The 17,938-nt window shown below is 39.5% G+C and overlaps 1 protein-coding gene across 3 annotated transcripts in view; it reads left to right on the top strand.

Annotated features, from left to right (window-relative positions):
• The window catches only part of cntn3a.1 (contactin 3a, tandem duplicate 1), a 91,719-nt gene that overhangs the window by 19,509 nt on the left and 54,272 nt on the right, over positions 1 to 17,938 (top strand). For 2 of the 3 annotated variants that reach the window (XM_061834298.1, XM_061834290.1), the window contains 3 exons: positions 1,130 to 1,273; positions 11,449 to 11,581; positions 14,651 to 14,826. In XM_061834298.1, the coding sequence (XP_061690282.1) occupies positions 1,219 to 1,273; positions 11,449 to 11,581; positions 14,651 to 14,826 (364 nt within the window). In that variant the 5' untranslated portion in view covers positions 1,130 to 1,218. Of the gene's footprint in view, positions 1 to 1,129; positions 1,274 to 11,448; positions 11,582 to 14,650; positions 14,827 to 17,938 lie in introns of those variants that run through there. The other variant, XM_061834308.1, reaches the window with a different exon arrangement.

Genomic DNA, 17,938 nt, shown 5'->3' on the forward strand with positions numbered 1-17,938 from the left:
TTATCAATGACAGCAGGAATACGTCTATTTATCAAATTTTTTAGACCCGAATGCGGGATGTGTCACAGAATAGTCCCCAAGAAAATGTGACTCCACCCAGGAACAAGGAACAGTTTAGCGCTGCACAGAGTCAGCGATTTGTAGAAGAGATATAATCGCTGCAGCTTGGACACAATTGAGGAGACATTCCTGCTGAGCAAATCAAATATGTGTAAGTCACAAACAAGTCTCGAGTCTTAACCTTCAAGTCTCAAGCAAGTCCCAAGTCACTGTGGGTTAAAAGTCAGGTCAAGTCGATTTGCCACTAAATTTTGAGTCATTGCTTAAGCAGGTCACAATTCAAGTCAAATGATCTTTATGTTCTTGCTCCTGTCGCAACCTATATTGGAATGATAATACACATTTTCACAAATCATAACACATAACACACAAACATATTCACACCTTGTACAAGTTAAATGAACAAAACCTGAGATTATCATTGACTGAATTCATATATGTATATAGAGCGGCACGGTGGATCAGCTGATAAAGCGTTGGCCTCACGGTTCTGAGGTCCCGGGTTCAATTCCGGACCTGACTGTGTGGAGTTTGCATGTTCTCCCGTGCCTACGAGGGTTTGTCTGGGCATTTCGGTTTCCTCCCACGTCGCAAAAACATGCAACATTAATTGGACACACTAAATTGCCGCGAGGTGTGATTGTGAGTGCGGCTGTTTGTCTCTATGTGCCCTGCGATTGGCTGGCAACCAGTTCAGGGTGTACCCCGCCTCTTGTGCGTTGACAGCTGGGATAGGCTCCAGCACTCCCGCGACCTACGTGAGGTTAAGGAGCTAAGAAAATGGATGTACATATAAAAAAACAATCAATCCCACACATCCCATCATTATGGTCAATTCACAGAGTATTGTTTCCTTTCCAAACAACAAACACTATTTAGAACACAGACACTCAAAAGCAATGTGTACAAAACAACTAGTGTCTCGCATAAAAAAAAGTAAAATTTTTCACATTAACGATTAATTGATCATTCATTTTCCATACATACAGTGAATGAAATGTCATCCAATCCCCATCCATATTCTGAATTAACGTCTAATGTCTCCCTGTCCTTTTCTTCCATTTAACAGGGGACAAATGTAAGTGCTGGAAAGGACAGAGAAAGAATTTCATATGTTCATGATTGGATAGGAGCTCGCATCGACCCGAGACCATTAAAATGGAGTTGCTGTGGAAACTGGCATTGCTGCAATCGTTTCTTGACTGCCTAGCAGGTAAGCCTTCTGAGTGAGCATTTTTTTATTTTGCATCGTTAGGATATTGACTATGAATTGTTATTTATAGGTTGGTGACAGCTCTTGAAACTGCTATATAGATCGCACTTGAAAGTAAGAGGAAGCTAAGTTTTATGAAAACTAGTGGCTTTTTAGAAATCCCCCTTTGTTGAAGTTGATGTGAATGTCTTGTCAGTGGCATCTCCATGCAGCATTACTTCAGTTTTAGGACAGCGCTGGCAAAGATAGCCAGATTTTCCTCTCTGAAAGTACATCCTCTGTGTCTTGCAGTTGAGCATGTGGTCATTCATTTTCAAAGGCCATTTCAATCAATACCTTAATCGAGATTGCTTTAGTAGTAGCACAGAAATCCTTCCACTGATCTTACTTTTAATGAGCGATCTCTTACAAAATGTTCAGGGTCAAATGTGAGTTCTCCTAATGTCGGAGTTTGAGGATGAGAGCAAGATAAATCAAGGATTTGCAGCATGAGCATGGCCTATTAAAGAATTACGAACGTTTCATGTTGACTTACCCGCTCCCACCAAGCAGCTGGGTGGAAAGTAATTAGCATCTCTGTGTCTTGCTCCATAACTTAGTACTTGTACTAGTGCTGCATATCCACACATATATTTACTCTCTTGCCTGTGATTGCATCGTTTATTGTAAATCTGATATGTTGGATGATGTGTCTTCAATGAACAGTGAGTCAGTACAGGATTAGAGTCTGCACAACTCCCCTGTCCTAGTCCTATTCTATCTTGTTCTGTCCCTTCCCTCACACGGTGTAGTGCTCCAGCCCCATGAAACACTCATATTTAATGTTTCATTGTTGAAGATATGTTATGATTTACTTTTTTCATCTTGTTTTATAATTCGTGCTTGTCTTTTGTCTTTGTTTCTCTCTCCCCTCTGTAAACTTTGTTCTGTTCCACTGATTGACTGATTCTCATTAAACATCAATTATAATATGCATTACAAAACTACAGCAGCATTTTAAAAAAGTCCATTGTGACACAATAAATCTATTTTGGCATAAAAAGTGATGATAATTGTCCATTTTGCTTCACATAACAGCTGCGAACACCTGTGAAAGCCATTTGCCAACTTCAAAATAAAAGCACTACCATTGGACATCATCAGGTTTATTAGACTTTTGCCTGTGACTCCAGGTCATTTCACCACAATTGGACAAACACAGCAGTCCAGTTGTGATCAATTCAATGCCCCGAGAATTATTCGGCTTTTATTTTGAAGTTCCTGCTTCGATCTTTAAAGACTTCCTTCAAGAAAAATGCTGTGGTGGCACCGCTGGCGGACCTGGACAAAATGCTGCTCTGACTGCAGTTTACATTACCCTCATATGGTTTTGCCACCAACATTAACACAACACCATCCTGAAAATCATATTCAATCGTTAATTGAATTCGCTAATTTGATCACGCTATCATTGATTACGCTACCATTGGTTACGCTATCAGTGATTAAATAGCAGGATACGTCAACAGCTTGCTAGCGTTAGTGGGGATCACCTAACTACCTGACTGCCCAGTAGGGTTGTGGCACTCGACAGACTAGTTTCCAGTTTTCCAAGTTTAACAGGCAAAAATTAATCTGTACGCCTTTGTCTACTGATCCATTTTTCCTTAACGAGTCTTACTCAAATATAACAGAGTGCACTACCTAGTGGTGAAATAAGCTGTGGCATCACTCCCTCCCTTTCGTCCAAAGGAGGCACTGTCTTATGTAATATTCTCGGGACTTTTCTTTGTGGAATTACGTAAAAGTGCTCTCTTAGGATACAGTGTTTAATTTTTTTGATTTTTTCTTTTTAAATAATTTAAGTAACCTTAATCAAATAAACACCTTATGGATATTTACCAAATAACAGGAGGATTTGACCTCCAAAGTTTCACTCTGTCAAACAACTTGAAAGTATTTTCATGTACGAGATGGGCCATAATCCACTGTATTTAATATACGATCAATACCTCTGCCTTGTTTCTAATAGATTATGAACGAATTATGCATTTTTTTTGGGGGGGGGTCAATAGAGCAAATAAAGTCACCTATTTTATTTGCGTGAATCAACATCAATTACTCACAAACTCACTTAAAAGAGCTGCTGCTTATGGTTGTTGTGCATGAAAATGTGTTGAACTGCATTCAAGTTTTAATACTTATCCAACTACTTTTAGGAAATATTCAATGGAAAGGGAAAAAAAATCTCTTCTTCCAAAAAATGACAAAAGACCTGACATTTTAATTGATGTGGTTTCAGTTGCTATATTGGAAAAAAATTGGGCAGTTGGCCAAAGTAGAAGCCTGCAGAATAGCAGAATATATTGAGCCCATAGAAGCCTTTGTCTTCTGAGAAAGACAAACAATATTTTAGAATGCATGAGCACAATACTGGGTTGACAAAGCAGTGTCATAATGTCAGGTATCTGCTTCGAGGGAGGTTATCCACCAGGCAGTCGGCTATGTGGGCGAGCAGATGAGCCATGAGGAAATCATTCTCATAGAAAGTTCATACGGAGTTAACCAGATCCGTCCCTGTTCTCTTCCCCCCAGGGGCGCTTGGTGGATGTGTGGTTATGTCAGGGAGCAAAGGGGACGCTGGACTAGATTGGCAGATGCATTTTGACCTGTACACTGAAGGCTAACATGCATAGTTTGGCCTTTCCTAAACCACTCACCAAGTGAAAAATGGTACAGGAATGTTATGACGACAATAGGAAATAAAACATCTCTGTATTTCTTACTTCATTATATCACACTCAGGGCTTAGTAATTAATTTCTATAAATAAACTGAACACAAAACATTGAGATGTGAAAGCCTTCAGTTTACCAACTAGGGATGGGTGGGGATGGGATCACAAGACGGAAGATTAAAAATATTTTATTAAAAATCATATTTTGTTATTTAAATGTTAAACATTTTAATGTGGAAGGATATTGACTCTGGACAACCTTCCAATCTATGTTAACTGTTGTTTAGGATCCTCTTTGTTTACGGCCTTTATGTTTGACTTCCCATTTTGCAAATTTAGAGGGCAGCAGTTCACCTATAATGACTTTGCTGACCTTTTCCTGAACTTTCTGGCCGAGGTAATTCTCAAACGTCTACCGAAGCTTCTACCACAAGTGGCGGAGAATTCTTGCATCTGCCTCCTCAGCCAGTTGCCACAAAAATGACCTGTTCAATATGAGGTAGCGAACCTCCACTCACTCTTTACACACGCATACTATTTGCGCGCAGGTCACCTTTGCCCTTTTATAGTTTTTACAACTTCTCTGTTGAAATTACCTGCCAGTGACTAGTATTCACAGGGGTTTTATTTCTTCACCTAGACGCGCTAGTCACTCACCCCTTGTGAGTGTGAGCACCCTACTACTCACCAACGAGTTTCAATGCACCTGTCACCAAGATGTGCAACGCTCACTCCTTGTGAGTGTGTGAGTATCCTACTCACCAACGGGTTTCAATGCAGCATTCACCTAAACGTGAAACTCTCTCACTCTCACTTGTGAGTGTGTGAGTATCTTACCAATGAGTTGTTCTCCTCCTTGGATACCCGTCAACCTTCAGTTCCCAGATGCAGAGCCGAGGCCGAGTCCCCGAAAAGGGTCTTCAATGCCGTGGCCGCGGTCTTTACCTGGACGTCGGCTCAACCTCTGCCCCAGGTATCTTGGGATTCGACTCGAAGGACCAAATTAAATGTCAGGTTCAATCAGGGTGACATTTACTTAAAACCGTTTAAAATAAAGAGGAGGCACTCATCACCAGTGTGCTTGCATGCAAGGAGAACGAAAGGGAACTTCACCCCACAATTCTCCACCACCCTCTTGAGCAGTTCTCCCCGGCCCCTTAATTTTATATGCCTTCACAATTGCAACACCCACAAAAGGGGGAAAGGACACCATATGTCAGACGAGTAAATGAAAAATAACATTTGTAAGTATTTTAGAATTAGTACATCTGGCAAATGTCATTTCGAAATCATCCTCCAGGTGCCCTCCATCAGTCTGGCTCTGTCTGGTCTTCTGCAGCCAGTGACTTCCTCTTTTGAGCGCAGATCTGATTCCTGTTGAATTGCTGGATAAAGCTCGATGGCAAAGTATTTCTTCATTGCAGCAAAGCACTTTCTTTATAGCACCGCAATTGTATGATATATATATATATATATATATATATATATATATATATATATATATATATATATATATATATATATATATATATATATACTATATTTACAATTATTCCAACCATTGGTTTTGTTCAATCTCATCCAGTGGCAATGAGCTATCGGGTCCATTAAGGGTCAATTTTTGGACCCTTCCTGTTCACCCAGTATATGCTACCAACATTCAAGATCTTCAGAACTTTAGTTTTGACCATCATAGCGATTCAGATGGCAGTTATGTTTAGCCATATCTCCAGAAGACTACAGTTCCGTTCAGATGTCTCATTAAAACAGATAAATAACTGGATGAGCCAACATTTTCTTTAGTTAAACCACAACATAACAATCTTCTTCAGTCAACTGTAAAACTGAGATAAATTTTTTTTTTTCGCAATAAATAAGAGGATTCCTGTTAGTAAATACCTGGACTCACTCTCCTTAAAAAACAAAGACCAAGTCTGAAACCTTCCTTTTCTGATAGATTCCGACCTGACTTTCTACAGTCGTTGCAAAACAATCAGAAAAGCTGCCTTTTACCATCTGAAGAACATATCGAGAGTGAAGGCTTGTATGTGTTAAGCAGACCAGGAAAGGCTCATCCATGCTTTTATCTCAAGTAGACTTGACTGCCGTAATGATCTTTTGACTGAACTCCCCAAAAAGAGTATTAAACTGCTGCACCTCATTCAGAATGCTGCATCACGGGTTCTGACTTGAAGAAAGAGGTCAGAGCATATTACTCAACATCTAAAGTATTTTCACTGGCTCCCAGTCAGCTTTAGAATAGATTCTAAAGTTCTGCCATTGGTCTATAAATCACTGGATGGTTTAGGTGCAGAATACTTGAAAGAAATGCTAATGGAATATAAACCAAGTAGGGCTCAGAGATCAACACTCAAGTACAATAGAGAGATCCTTAGAGTCCATAGAGTCAAAAGCACATATGGTGAAGCAGCATTTAGCTCTTATGCTGAACACACTTTCCAACAGAAGTGATGCCAGCCTTAAGTGTGTATTTTTTTTCAAGTCCAGATTAAAAAAAATTTTCTAATGCTTTTTAGAGCCTTTCCACTTTTAAATGATATTCCCCGCACTGTACACTTTGTAATTCTACTTCTATTTTATTTTTTTCTCTTTGTTTTAATGTTTATAAGGTGTTTTTTTCTTGCTTTAGTTTTGAAGTAAAGTGCTGAGTTTAAAAGTGGTTGAAATTGTAAACTGTATCAAATATTGATTCATTTTCTTATCAATTACAGCGAAGAAAGGGGAGTTAATTCAACTATGAGAATTTTCTTGAATTCATATGGTTTTTAAATTCATGATAATCAACATTTTTGGTTTTACATGGTAGTAGGCTTATTTAAACTGTTAGATAATCGTAAAAGATTTCAAAATCAGGACAAAGTGATCTAAATATTTGGATTGCCACACCCTGTTTCGATGTGCTAATGATGATGTTGTGACTCAAAACACCTGATTTATTTATTTTATTTTATTATTTTTATTTCATTGAAGACATTCTATGGACGTGTGGGGCAGAGGGTAAGTGCACGCCCTGCAACTGGTGGAATGATGGTTCGTTGCCCTGCCAGAGTGGGTGTCATTGTTGCGGCAAAAAAATTAACCAGCATTGAACAATGAATAAAAGTGGTTGGATGTGGTTGGATGTTTGGTGGTGATGGAGGAAGGGCCCGTAGAATGGCAGCCATGCTCCTGTCAAACTGCCCCAGGGCAGCTGTGAGTACACCCAAGTCGCTTACCAGCATGAGGCTGGGACTCTGAAATGAATCAGTGTGTGTAATTGTAACACATCTTTGAGTAGCATGTTTTTTGGGGATGTGGGAGGAAACCAGAGTGCCCGAAGAAAACCCACGCAACTGGAGGGTGAACATGCAAACTCCACACAAGGGGGCCCCGGTCCTCAGAATTGTGAGGTAGATGTGCTAATCAGTTTTCCACTGTACCCCCCATTATTATTTTTTCACCTTTAATCCAAAATGCTTTTACATCTCGTTGTAGAATCTCCCCATTTACGCGTTGGTGGGTGTGTCCCTTGTTGGTGGTCAACAATAGGAGGTTGTTGTTGTATCTTGCCATGTTTAGTGAAAGAATGCCCTGCGTACTAATCATATGCATCTTTGCACAGCTGGGACTCTTTAAAGGAATAGTTCCTATTAATTGAATGTCTTTTGTTCTTCATTCTTCTTAGTTTGTTTGTTCTTCTTCCCCGTGCTCAACATGAATGCCGTACGTACCAGGGCGGCACCGACTGCCAGAGACAAATCTCTTGTGTATTGTTACATACTTGGCCATTAAATCTGATTCTGATGCACTTGGCAAAACAGCTCATTATGGCCACTCTTCCCTTTGGATTAGGTCATCTTTGTGGGGAGGGATGTTATAGGCAGACGCTCGGCAATTCCTCGAAGCTACTACTCTATTTTGAGATGGATTTTCTGGTTTGGCATAGGGGGCTTCTTTTATAATATCTTTTAAACCAGCAATTGCCTCTCTCCAGAATTTGGACACTGTTGCAATTTTTAAAAAATACTAACACCTTGATTGATGTTTCTATTAAAGTAGACCATAGTATCTTGTATCTGACAGCTAATAACATCTCCAATGTCGTGGAAATAAAATCAAAGAATATTGCTTTAACTTGGTGACAAATGGTCCTTGCTGAAACAGCATGTTTCTTTGCTTATGTACACAGTCAACAACTGGCAAGAAATAGCTTTAATTTGCCAGTCGCACATACAAAGTTCAACAAAATCAATGATATCTTTCCCCAGTGAGTATGCCATTGGACACCCTTTAAAGGTGGTATTATTGCATCTTGTATGTGCTAGTTTTGATATGTGCTAACATAGAGCGACACGCTTGGATATTGTCTGGGAATATTGATCCTATTTCTCATTTTACAGACAGTATAGTAAGAGGTGACAATACTCCAAAGTCGAAGTTTTTACCTTTGGGCATTGTATTTTTGTGCTCTAATTTTTTTCACTTGTTTTACCATTAACACTACTGTTATCACCTAAACAAATATGAGAGAATGAATATATATATTTCAAGCATTTTAATTCGATGCGATTGACCGTGTAGTGTATTTCCTGAAACCTAATTCTTGAAATAATATTTGTCCCTCAATGAGAGATCCCAAAGCTGTCTGTTATCAGCCTGGACAGAGGGAAAAGATGCCTCTAAAAGTAAGAATGGTTTTTTTTTCATTTGATGCATAAAACCTTGAGCTGAATCGAATGTATTTGGAACCCCTCAAACGGCCGATAACATGCCCACAGCTGACTCACCGTGTGCCTGTTTATTCATGCTGAGGTAAGCTGGAGGTATTCATTTGCTGTCAGATAGTATTGCATTTGAAACTAGTTTTTATTTTAGAACTCCAAACACCACCCTTCCTTCCTTCCTTAATTCCTTCCTTCCTTCCTTCCTTCTTTCCTTCTACAGCAAGCTGAGTTTCGCGATGTTTGAAAAGCCTGCACATTATCACAATCTGGCAGCAGGTGATAGATAAGAGTGGAGGCGACCCATTTTCTTTAAAGACGCTTTCATTATGACCTCCATCTTTGTCCTGCTAGAGTGTTGGGGGAACCTTCTGTCAGGATTTTGGTTCAGTGCACTTGCCTGATAGAGTGATTTTTCATCATTTTGCTTTCTCAGCCAAGAGGTGCTCATGGCTGGTCTAGCCATGAGATTCTGGTTTAACCCCAATTTAGAGCTTCAAATAGGTGACAATCTGTCAACCTGTTACTTGTCAGTCGTATTTCTACAATGCACCCGGCTACCAAAATGAAATTCTCTGGGGGGGGACTCTTCAGTATGTATGCATTCTAATGTTTCACTACAGTGTCATGGCCCTGCCGGTCCCTGTTTTGGCCGTACCAGTCCCCGATGCGGCACGCACCTGCCGCAATCAGTGGGGGCACACACCTGCGCCTTGTGTCAAGTGATCACGTCCCACTGATATAGAACCACAAGTACCGTCTGGCCTCTGCCAGATCGTTGCCTCATGCCTCGTTCCCGCACTCTCATAATCCCGTTCCTGATCTGCCGTGTACCGACCCCTGCCTGCCCACTGACCTGCTTCCTTCGTCTGACGACCTTGTTACTACTGCTCCCATTAACTACCTGCCTGATCCTCGACACCGGACTGAATAAAAACGATTCCTGAACTGCCTCTACGTCTGCTGAGTCGTGAATTTGGGTCCAACCCCGTGATCTGGTCGTCACACTACAGTTTGGCAAGTCTTCAGGTTTTCTGAATTTGAATCCTATCCCAGGAAGGGAAAAAAAAGTTTCAGGGTGTTGTGTAAACAGAGCCTTCAATGCCAGCCTCATAACTTGATTCCTTCTCTTTATTCTGATCGTTATCTAATGTGCTGAAACTTGTGATAGCATTCCCAACTGACAGGTCATTTTAGAGATGTCTTCCCAAGGGCTTGGCATCGTGACCAAATAGCTTAAGTGTGTTTTTATTTATTGAATAAAAGTATTGAGTAGTCCATTCCGGTCTACTATAGATTATTTTAAGGAGGAAAGAATTTAATCTTGTATCCATCAATTTTTTTCGGACCGCTTGTCCCCATTATGATCGTGGGTGAGCTGCAGCCTATCCTGTCTGACTTTGAAGAAGAGGCAGTTTAATCTGTGGACTGGTCGCCAATCAATGACAGGGCTCAAATAAACAATGAACAATTCACGCTCACAGTCACACATACAGTATGGGCAATTTAGAGTATTCAATTAACCTAACAATTAACATTTTTTGAACGTGGGAGGAAGCTGGCACACCAAGAGAAAATACACTTTATTAAGTATGCAATCTGTTTATTATTATTATTATAATTAATAACTAAAGCTTAAGTGAAAAGATAAACCAGTTCAGGATGTATGCCGCCTTCTTCCTGATGATAGTCGGGATAGGCTCCAGCACTTTGCAACCCTTGTGAGGATAAGCGTCCCAGAAAATGGATGGATGGATTGTTGTCAGATGTTGAGGTAAAAAAAAAAAAGGAAAAATATTGATCTCGACAGCATTTTACATTCTTTGCACACCCTCCCTGTTAAAATGTCCTCCCTCACTATACTTTGACAGACATGCTTCTTCTCACAAAGACCACAGTGAGCTGCCTTTTAGCCATTGTAACTTTCTGGGGGGCTTTTCCTTGTGGAGGTGAGCAATCAGCATACTGGGTTCCTTGTCAAACATCTCCACCTTCTCAGAGTTATTTTTGTGCATAAACCTTGTACTCTCAGTGCGCCGAATACTTAAGGGAAACCTGCCTTTCATACAAATAAGTTTTCTTACCTACAGAGCTTTCACATTTCTCTGTCATTTCATAATAGAAATGCATTCTCAAAATATTTAATAAATTCCCTTTGCAATTACCCCAAGCTTCTATTGTTTGCGATGCAATTATCATGAGCCTTGCTGACTATTGTATTCATTGTTGTATCTGTCTAATTAAGTAGGAAGTGAATTTTGCAAGAGGAATGACTGCTTGTTTTTTTTTTTTTGGTTTACAGGTTCGATGAACATTTATTCAAAACCATTGTACTTTATGTTGTAACTGACAGTTGTACACTTTTTATATAAATGTATTGGAATCCTGCTCAGACCTGGGCAAACGATGCGAAGTGAGAATACAAAAACAAGTAGTGCCCCCCTATTTGCCACAATAAATCCTGCATTATTCTGAAATGAAAAAGTGGAACAATGTAATCTGGTAATTTAAAAAAGTAAATTTTCACAGATAAATTCTCCCAGGAAACTTACTGTCAATTTATCCTCTTTCTACACCCTATTTCTGAAAGAAATACATTTCTGCGTGATTATGGCTTTTCCTGTAAAACATCAGTTTCCCTGTCCTTCCTTCGATCCTACCTGCTCACTTCCACAGCTATTTTTTTCAGACTTACTCGAGGCATCAGCGCTGATATACTTTTGTTGTGTCTCTGCATAGGTGACAGACTTTTGCTTAGGCCTGTGTTCACCAAACAACCTGGTAGCGTGGTGTTTCCCCTTCAGCCTGGAGAGAATCAGAGAGAGGTGGTGTTTAGCTGTGAGGCCCAGGGCCATCCCCCGCCGTCCTACAGGTAAAGCCTACAGGCATCACTTTGTTTTCTGGGATACAGCAACCAGCCTCAAAGGACATGTGCTTTAGATCAAAGGGGTATTCTCTATGTTTAAGACCTACTGCAGAACCAAATTTGGAATTTGGGATTGAGTACTAGAGAGAAGACAATTGGACAATGTAGTAAGGGTCATATTCTCTGGTATGCACAAGAAGGAAAAGCTGCGGAGCTGTGCCCTTTTCTGGCTACACAAATTCTACCATCGACTTACAGTAAGTCAGTTACAGTATGTACTCAGCTTCATGCCAAATATGCACTTTGTGTGGTATGATGATAAAATGCAGGTAATCCCAATCGCATCTATCTATACCTGTGTGTATTCTCCCATCGACTGAAACACTTTTTCTCTATACAAACTCATGATATTGTAAAAGAAATTTCCAGAAAATTATCAGATTCATTTAAACCTTTTACTCACATATGTAAAACAACTACCGTAACAGTTGACAGCTAGTTATGTATAGTATGTATATACAGGTATAGTACATCCGTATATTGTTACAGAAATCAATGGATAATGACTTGATTAACACTGATTGCTCCGGATATTGGAAAAAAGAAATCCAGCACATCCACATTGAACATCTGCTCGATACATGCTATTTTATTACTCTCCCCGGCTGTTCAGCACTGGAGGAATAAGTTTCTCTTCTCAGTGTCAATGCATTGTAACTCACTGAACATTGGCTCCATGCGAGCGAAGGGCTGCACTTGCTTTCATGATTCTTACATGTATCTTTTACTGTATCAAGAAATGAGGGCAAGGAGTGGGAAGGGAAATCATGATGTGAATAACTAATCTATCGTCATGCACTCGCAAAACATCGAAACAAGTGATTTGGTGAAAGAACAAACTTGTTTCATAGCTTTTTTGTGGAAAGTAATCAATTTTGAACAACAAAATAACAGGCCAATTCATACAGAGAAATAAATATAAAATAATATATGTCCACACAGGATACCGCTTCTGAACCAGAAATAAATTAGCATGTCACTGCACATACCTCTCCAGAATGTAGGCAGGATTGAAGTATAGTATTTTTATTACTAATAATAAATATTTGTAATACAAGATAAGATAAATGTTTTAGCAACAATTGTGGATATGGGAAATATTTAGGATAAAATAGCATGCAAGCAAAGACATAATTACATTTATTCTTCTTGTATGTACTTTTTGTGTACATGTAAAAGAAGTACAATGTACAAAAAAAAATCAAACTATTGTCCCTACATCCAATACAGTCTATTAGCAATATGTTATTTGTTTGTTTGCAACTTAGAGTAACCAGTTTATGTTGACATTTGAGATGGATCTGCATTCATAGATTTTTTTTTTTGTTACCAGGGTTGAAAACACAATTTGTAAAAGTGGTCATTTTTGACAATGAAACGTCAAACGTCTTTGGATGTATGGGTTCGTAGTCTGGCGTGGTGCTGAAAATGATTTTTTGGAGAGAACAGACTGGGCTCTACATTGTGACTAATTTGGTCACATATGCACCTGAATTTCTGAATGTTGCAGCAAAAAAAAAAACCCAAAACAAAACAAAACAAAAAAAAAAACAGGGTGCGTACAGCTGTCCAGTCATTTGAGTAAGAAAAAAACATTTCCGCAACTTGAAAGTAGCCACACGACGTCTCTAATCCAATCAGAGATCGTGAAGACCAGCGATACTGTCTGATTGGCCATGTGCATTTCGATTTGAAATGTGGCGGCTAGCGTTCATGAAGCTAAGCATTCTAATGTCGAGTGGGCAGCAGCAGTTAAGGAAAATTGGGCAGCATAAATGGGATTACTTTCCAAAGTCTATTTTACACTCAAACCAGATGAACACAGCCACCCCATGAAAGGTGAACTGGAATGCCCAATTTGTATGAACTTACAACAAAGACAACACAAATTGAAACCTCAACACAATTTCTGGTTTTCATTTCTATTTTGTCTTTAATTGGTCTCCGTCTCAATTGCCCCCCCCCCCCGACACTCTGGTCCTGTAAACCGAAATGTGGTGCGTGTCTTGTCAAATTTGCCAACAACAGTACGCTATTGTACAAACCCTGAACTGGTTGCCAGGCAATCGCGGGGCACATAGACACAAAGAGTCGCACTCACAATCACACCTAGGACCAATTTCGAGTGTCCAATTAATGGATGTTTTTGGGATGTCGGAGGAAACCCAACTGCCCAGAGAAATCCCACGCAGGCACGGGGAGAACATGCTGGAGCGTATCCCAGCTGTCAATGGGCAGTCGGCGGGGTACCTCAAATGAACAACCTATATGCATAGAGACAAAATACAATATTCATAAACAATGACAATAAGATAAAAATTAAAAAGGAAAAAAATATTTTAATGTTAATTTAATGCCAAATGAAATATTAATTTTTACATAATTTTTTTCATGATTAAAATGTTTTAAATATAAAGCGATGAAACCTTTTAAACAGGAAAAAACAATGAATATATGTATATATATATATATATATATATATTTTTTTTTTTTTTTTTTTAAATTACACTTGAAAACAGCATACAGTTCAAGAGATATTAAAATTGGAAATACTCTCAAAAGCATGAAAAAAGAAGTTTTCAACCTGGATTTAAAACCATTCACACTTGGGTCTGACATCTCCTTTGTTGGCAACTTCTTCCATTTGCTGCAGCATAATAGCTAAATGCTGCTTCACCATGTTTGCATTGGACTCTGAGCTCCATTATTTGACCTGAATCAGTCGATCTCCGAGCTCTATGAGGTTTGTATTCAGTACCACATAGAGATGAAATAGTAAATGGCCTAAAATGATCCATGGCACACCACATATTTAATGGTTTTTTGTGAAGCATGCATGTAACATTACCATAAAAATTCTCAGAAGGATCAGCAGTTGTTAAAGCTAAAATCTCTTACAGAATGCATAATGATGAGCATTTCGATAACTACATTAGGAGAATCTGTTTCCATATTTCATCATTCTTTAAAAATATTCTGTATTACAGTTCAACTCTCATTTCCTTGTTTTCACAGGTGGAGGCTAAATGACTCTTTCATTCTTCCGACACCAAGGTCACGATATTCCCTCATGGGAGGAAACTTGCATATTACCCATCTGAGTAAGGCAGACGATGCTGGCATATTTCAGTGTCTGGCATCAAACTCATTCGGCACCATTGTCAGCAGAGAGGCTAGTCTTCACATTGCCTGTAAGTTCACATTGAGAAACTAATAATTGTTTATTGATCGTATTAACAGTGAAATAACACAATCTCATGAAAATTTAGAAGGAAATAAATTTGAAAAGTTCATAATGAGTTACATTTTTCCAACTTTGCCTTTGAGAGCTCTGTGCCTGTGAAAAAACTCAACCTCTCAAAATGTATTTTTCTGTTGATATTTTGCCACAAATTGTGGATGAAAGGATTGTTAAACGAAGTGTGTTTCTTTAATTTATTTCATGAATTGAGATATGGGGTTTTAAGTAATCCTCGATTACAATAAAGAGTATTATCCTACTTGAAAAAATCTACTTTGAATCAAAATCTTTGACACAAGATTACTTTTTTTGTGCTCGTTGTTGATTTTTGTTTTAAGTTCACATATTTAAAATTTCGGTGTTAAGGTGGCGCGACTAGTTGTAGCATCTTTCTCAAAGTTCTGAGGACTGGGATTCGCATTGCTGCCATGCCTGTGTGAAGTGTCCACATTATCGCTGTGCCTGTGTGGTTTTTCTCTGTGCAGTCGCTTTTCATCGCCATGTCCCCAAAACCTACAAAAATTAGACTTTACATTTCCCATAGGTGTGATTGTTAGTGTGACTGGTTGTCTGCTTCTATGTCTTGTGCAATTGGCTGGCAATCAGTTTAGGGTGTACTCAGCCTCCTGCTCTCCTAATTGAAGATAGCTGGGATAGGCTTCAGCACTCCCACGACACTTGTGAGCATAAGCGGCTCAGAAAATGGATGGATGAATTTTTCATTTGAGCAGGTGTAGGATTTTGCTGAAAATATAACGGCCCATTGTCAGATGTAATCTTCCCACTATGACATCCTCAATTGATTTAGTAAAAAGAAAATGCAAATCATCTTTTCATGTTTGTTTGTCCATCAATCCATCCATATTCTGTGTGGATTATCCTCACGAGGGTTGTGGCATTGCTGGAGCCAATCTCAGCTGTCAAAGGGCAGGAGGCAGGGTACACCCTGAACTGGTTGCCAGCTAATCGCAGAGTACATGGAGACAGACAACAGCCGCACTCACAATCACACCTAGGGGCAATTTCGCGTCTCCATTTAATGTTGCATGTTCTTGGGATGTGGAAGGGAAACGGTAGTGGCTGGAGGAAACCCGCGGTGGCACGGGGAGAACATGTAAACTCCAAACAGGCGGGGCCGGGATTGAAATCCAGTCCTCAGAACTGTGAGGCCAACGCCTTACAGCTGCTCCACCATGCCGCCCGTTTGTTTGTATAAATCACATTATAAATCATATTAGCACTCTCATGCTTCACTCAAGTGCACACAGATCCATTTGATTAACCCCGTGTAATTGTGTGACATGGCCTTGACAGGCCCAGTATAGATCCTGCTTTACAGGACTCATCTGTCACATTTTCGAAACATCCCAGGCATCTCTGTTGGCAAGGTGAGCTTGGGGTCTGCACTCTTGATGGGCGGCCCATCTCAAATGATAGCGCTCATATCGATTAAAAGACAGGATGCAGGTGATTTCTTGGTGCGTGCTGGGGTACCTCATGTACCCATCTTGGCTAGGTTTGGTGCATCCTTATGCCCAGAGTCCAGTACAGATTGGTGGGCTAAAGTTCCATCAGATTGTTTGTCATATTCATACTTCCTGTAAATTTTCAGCCATGATCTAAAATGTATTTCATTGGAATGGTTACCATCCATCTTTTGGGCCAGACCAGGGATTAATGGCCTTTGTCAACAGATGGGAACAGGTTTCAGTGCTGATATGTCACAGATCATATGTATTGCTGCAGGATTAATTTAATTACATTTATTTTGTCATTGAGCATGTCTCCGGCCAAGGAAATAACTCGAAGATCAGCAGCCTTTTATGACAGACAGTCCCATGTCATTTGTACCAGACTGTAGGCCATTATGCCTTTGCAAACACCTCGAGATTGACATCTCCCTGGGCTGCATGTTGTGTTAGATAAAGATAAAGTTCCCCCAATGAAGCCAGCCTGATAATATCATCAGGGCTGGTTTCTTGAGAACAGAGGAGGGAAATTATTTCTTAAAACAATCCTCTTCAATGATGTCTTTGTGTTATGTGACTCCCTGCTGACTCTACCAATTGCTTAGACTTCCATCAGACGATGATGTCTGTGCAGATACAATCCCATGGATGTGTAGTTCACATGTAGGAGTTAGGAACATTTGTAATCCTCTGACAGATGGATTATATAAGAGTTTCTCTTACCATCTGGTACACCTCTGAACCCTGGTAAGTATAAATATTCTTGATCCAGATGACCACAATGAATTAATCTTTTAAATAGAGGCCTCTGTTTCACTTTTATGAGTGCTGGATTGAATAATTTTAATGTTTGTCTGTCCAGATTGAGTTTCGTAATATGCCTAAATTATTTTGGTTCTAAGTGGTAGGGTTTTGGAAAATAACATCACTGATTGCAAAGTCTCTAATACAGGCATGCTGCATTGGGTCAATGCTCTAATAAGGAGAAATGCATAGCTGGGTTAGTGAGCTGTATATAAATCCACAAGGGTAAAACACTGTTTAATGAAGGGTGAAATGGCTGTACATATACAAGCAAAGCAGGACGCGACTACTCCCTTGTATCACAACTACCCGTGATTTCTCCCATCAAATTAAGCCCTGTAATCACTCCTGCTTTGGATTCTTCCTATTTACTTCTTCGCCATCTTATTCAGCTATTTTAAGATCCATTCTTCATTATCTGAGCCGCTTATCTTCACAAGGGTCACATTTGATTGTAGATTGAGTGATTGTCCTAAATGCATACCTAATTCGATTGTATCAGTGTGGTTACAAGCATTTTCTTTTTTTTAAATATCTTTTTTGGGTAGGAGTGCAGTGTAGTAGTGTCGAGAGTATATATAATACACTTTTTACAGTTGCTGAGCTAATATGTTGATATGTTAGATGAACGATAGCAATAGCATGGCTAAAAATTCTAAATCATTGGGATTTCTCTTACTCCATATGAGTGGGGGTTGTCTAACCACCAAGGTACCTTTATATTTTGACATATTGCAGAAAAGGTATGTGGTAGTTATCGATCAAACTAATGGCTACCCCTCTGCAAGA

Source organism: Syngnathoides biaculeatus, chromosome 2 (genome assembly GCF_019802595.1).
Source record: "Syngnathoides biaculeatus isolate LvHL_M chromosome 2, ASM1980259v1, whole genome shotgun sequence".
Taxonomy (NCBI): domain Eukaryota; kingdom Metazoa; phylum Chordata; class Actinopteri; order Syngnathiformes; family Syngnathidae; genus Syngnathoides; species Syngnathoides biaculeatus.